The 5040-nt window shown below is 26.0% G+C and overlaps 1 protein-coding gene across 1 annotated transcript; it reads right to left on the reverse strand.

Moving 5' to 3' along the window:
- LOC119685151 (ubiquitin-conjugating enzyme E2-17 kDa-like) lies at window positions 1–2720 on the reverse strand. The gene is made up of 3 exons (XM_038099362.1): window positions 2655–2720; window positions 545–728; window positions 1–471 (listed from the first exon to the last, which is right to left on the reverse strand). Exons 1-3 carry the CDS (start codon window positions 2661–2663, stop codon window positions 332–334), a joined length of 333 nt encoding a protein of 110 aa, XP_037955290.1. The 5' UTR covers window positions 2664–2720; the 3' UTR covers window positions 1–331.
- Between the last annotated feature and the right edge of the window lie 2320 nt (window positions 2721–5040).

Raw genomic sequence — 5040 nt, forward strand, 5'->3', positions numbered from 1 at the left:
TTTTTTTTTTTTGAATTATTGTAAATTTTTCTCTGCTTAATTTTTAGATGTTTTTTTTTTACTTTTTTGTTGGTTTATTTATTTTTTATTTATTAATTTACTGTTGCATTCATTTTATATTGTTTTTGTAATAAATTTAATTAACCAAATTGTTGTTCAACATTTCGATGTTGCTTATGTTGAAAAAAATTTTAGTGTTGCTATTAGAATTTTTCATGTTGGAGAACTGCATTTCTTGTTGGTTGCTTTGGATGTTGTAGCAGCAAACGTTTGTAGTAATTATGATGTTTTTATATAATTTTGACGGATCAATTAGGCATACTAGAACGCATCACATAGCATACTTTCGTGTCCATTCACGTGCTAACTCATTATATTTTTCACGGTCGGTCTTATATATTCTAGCAATCTCCGGAACAAGTGGATCATCTGGATTTGGATCACAGAGAAGAGAGCAAATAGACAGCAAAACTGAAAATAATATAAAATTATATATATTATTATTATTATTGTTCTGTATATATGAGAAAAAATAGTTAATTACCTTTTGATATAGTGAGTGCTGGCGACCATTGAGAACGTAATATATCGAGGCAAATAGATCCATTACTATTGATATTTGGATGGTAAATACGCGTTGTAAAGGCCACCTTAGGGGGCTTAAATGGGTAATCTGTTGGAAAGTGAATAGTTAAAAAGAATACGCCTCCCTGATATGGACTGTCCGGCTAAACAAAGAAAGAAAACAATGGAAAGATTAGTTTATTTATTATTCATAATTTAAAATTTAGTTAACATTGGATATAATAATAAAATAATATAATAATAGAGTACTACAACTATAGAATAATATAATAGAATAATATATTAATAGAGTAATATAGTTATAGAATAGAATAATAGAATAATAGAATAATATAATAATAGAAAAATATAATAGAACAATATATTAATATAACAGTAATATATAACATGGTATAATAAAAGAAAAGTATATTAATGGAATATATTAATTAGATTATAATAATTGAATAATGTAATATAATAAAATAATAGATAATTTGTAGTAGAAAATAAAAAGCAATTTAATAAGTACAAATTGGGCTAACCATTTCATTTTTAACAATTATTACTTGTAAATAAATTAGGTAAATCATAAGAATATTTTATTTATTGCAAAATATCGATAAACAATAATCTGAATAAACCCTAGACTGAAACCATAGACTAGACTGAATAATCAAAATTTTTGCCTACTATTAGTTGAATAAAAAGTGCTAACCATACAGATGCATGATTTATTGCTATATACTAAAAATTTTAATCAACCCTGGATTGATAATACTACTGTATACGGTTAATTCCTCAAGTACCCGTACAATCGTTGTAACAGTAACAGTATCTACTTAGAAAGACTGAAAGTAAGATTAGTTTTACAGTCTTTGTTGGGAAGTGTGAGTATCATTTCGTTGTCTGAAATGACGAGTAACTTCAGAACGTAATACCGGCTACTCTTGAAATCACGTAACGATACGTCTCTTGTTGTGGTTGTTGCAACCTATCACATTTTAAAAAGCAAGTGTACAAAAGAATATGAAAACGTATATAAATAGGAATAGTTAGGATAAAAATGAGACGAATGTCTGGAAATAATTAAACCTAGCCTGATTCCGTATAGTAATTTTGTCTTAATGAAGAGAAACCATGAGTAATGATATTAATGTAATTATCAAATGATAATGACGTTACTCTTTTGTGGTAGATGGGACTTAACATCTTTATAATGAATTGAAGTTTGATTTTGTTTCGTAAATTTAAAATTTTAGTTTCTTGTTGTTTTAGTAACTTTAAAAACTGTTGTAAGCCTTACATAAAACTTATATTTAAAAATGAGTATATTATATATAAGTATATCATATACTCATATGGAAGAGTTGTTATAGCACAACAAGACGTTAGGTGAACGTAGAGATCCATTCCTAAATTGTAACTAAGAAATTGCAAGCAAGTGTATTACCGTACAAAACCCATTTCACGACAGATTTTCTAACAGGTAAATAATCTAATATTTGACCATACTAAGTTGGTGTGTGGAGATTCTATGGCCGACGACCCTACATTATACGGACAAGAACGATGCACGTTTGTGGAAGAAAACTAAGTAGTAAGTAAATACTTTAACAAACACCACTGTAAGAAAATTCTGATTCTAGATTCAGTGATTCAGTTGGAACACAATTGATCTAAATCACTAAAGACCATATAAAAGAAAACTCTCAATGTTTATATATTCTGTTATATATGTTTAAGATTTTTATTCGAAACCATATTTAAATATATAAATTAGAGATTCCGCTATCAAAACATTTATTTTTCATCTATCTATAATTTATATTGAATATTAACAGTGTTGAAGACGTATACACGAACTGCAACGTAGTTATGGTTACATTACAGTCATTTTAATACAATAATATGTTTCAATTATAGATAATATATACGGAAATTGTTTTTTATAAAAACTATTCAAACCCTACAGCTACATGTAGCATAATGTAGTATTAAATAGATATATACTCAATTTATTATGTATTAGAATAAGTAAGCAGAATGTAAATACATAGTTATATTAATATAATTAATTTTGTAATTACCGGTCCCATTATTGTTGCCTGCCAGTGAAACACTGAAAAAGAGAAGAATAAATTAAATTAGTTTTATTTGCAAATAATAGATATATGAGTATTTTTAAATTACAATATATTTAAAATGGTAAATAGGCATAGATATATTTATTTTTTAAAATGAAATTAAACTATTATAAATAAATTAAAATATACATAAACAATAGTCGAATATGAGATTGCTTATGAGCTAGAAATTATTTCAATTTCTATTAAATTAAATTCTATAAGTAAAAGAGGTTTTATAACAATTTCAACTAATGTGACTTTGCTTTTTAAATTAAATTCCTTTACATAAAATAAATTACAGTTAATCTTAATTGTTAAAGAATATTATTTTTATAATTGTTATATCTTGCTCATGCTCTCTGTCTATCTCTCTCTGTCTTTGTTCTCTTGTATTATTTAAAGTTATTTCAGTATAAATAAAACCTTATTCTATTAAATACTTTTTTAAATACAGAAACCTAAACATCAAATAATTTTTGTTATGTATTTCCCGCCCTTCAATTTTTGTTTACTTTTGACATTTTGTTTTTCTCATATGACAGTAGGTATAATACTACACATTACCCACCCAATATTGGAATTTCTTTTTGGTAACAGCTGATTGCAAACACTAAAACCACCCTCTCTTGCTGCTATTAAAATAAAATCCACTAACCTTATACTTTTCTATTTAAATTATTGGTAGATTGTGGATACATTATTTTGCAGGTCATTTAGAAAAAAAAAAAAACCCAACTAAAAGACAAATCGATATATACAACATCTAAATAAAAAAAAATTGTCTCAATTAATTAAATAATACTTTTCAATTATATTAATTAAAAAAACTAGATACAAGACGTAGAAAATACACTTCACTGCTCCCAATGAGTTCTATTGTGTTATAATTCGAATTTTAACTAATAGTATATTTATATTAAATCCTAATTAGAAAGAATGGTGAAACGAAAAAAAATATACAAATGATAAGAAGCATTATTTATATATCATTGAATCACAAACTTAACACAATCTCCGCATATAAGATAAGAACAGATGACATAGCAATTTAGTGCATATACTTACAATAGAAGATAAAGTGTAGAATTACACATATAAACTAAACTAATGAAAGATTAAACGAAATTTAAGTAAAATTGTACTTAATAGTTAAAATTTAATATTAGGTAAGATAAGGTTCCATTAGCTGTCATCGTTATATTACAGAAGGTCGCTAAAATAGTTATTGAGGACGCTAAAATAATTATAAAAGAAGAAACATATTTTTAGGAACACTCATCAGGAAAAACAAAAAATCTATAAAACTGTATTAGCTCAACTGGATAGATATAGATAATCTATACGAATTTCTTGTGTGGAAAATAGTATTCGAACAACCAATTATGGTATGGTTATCTGTCACTAAAATCAACGAAATTACCGACAGTGGTCGAAAATAATATAATTCTTTTTTATATGTTTAAACATTTTGAATTGTTAATTTTGAACATTTTGATTTTACTTGTGTACCTTTTAGTTCCATATCTGCCTAAACTTGTAATTATTGACGGTAATATGAAATATAATGTAATCATAAACTATACTCTTATCACTGCAGTTTTAGATTTTATTCGAATGACAAATTCGTTATTAATTAAGATTAGGCGCTTATGCTAGTCAAAAGCATACTAAGTAAAATACTTAAAAGATTTAATTGGGAAAGCAATATATAGAGAGGATGTCATCTATGAAGTAATAAGTATTAATTGTTCTCTGCTTTCCTGACATGCATTTCAATTATATATTGATCACTGAAGAAGTAAATCAATGCGGAAGGAAGGGAAGATTGTGCGGAGGAACATAGCACACTTTGGATGTAACTATAAATACCAATGAAAACCGGTAACAAACAAGATGAATCACGCGTAGACCTTATCAGGTAAAAATATTGTAATATCATCAGAACTGATATGGCACGCTAGCTAAGTAATTTAATTATATAAACAAATCTTTTAGGCTAAACCAAGAGTGCAATCATTGTTTTAAGAAAACTATTTTTTATATATTCGATACTTCGAATAAGTTAAGAAAAACAAGACTTAGAAGAGAATGATTGCATCCGATTGATATATATCTTTATATTTAAAAAAAAATTAATATTTCAATGTTGTGATGATAATCTTGAATAATTCAATATAGTCACTATATTGAATTTGTGCTACTAGTATTAATTAAAGAATTTTGAAAAACTGGCGGCAGTTCTATCTCTCAAAATAAATGATAGAAGGAAACATGATAGACTGATTGGAATGAAGGAATCTTATAATATATAAAAGTTTAAAATATTTATTTTTATTTCCAAAAAAAT

The sequence above is a fragment of the Teleopsis dalmanni genome, chromosome 2, assembly GCF_002237135.1.
Source record: "Teleopsis dalmanni isolate 2A chromosome 2, ASM223713v2, whole genome shotgun sequence".
Taxonomy (NCBI): Eukaryota; Metazoa; Arthropoda; class Insecta; order Diptera; family Diopsidae; genus Teleopsis; species Teleopsis dalmanni.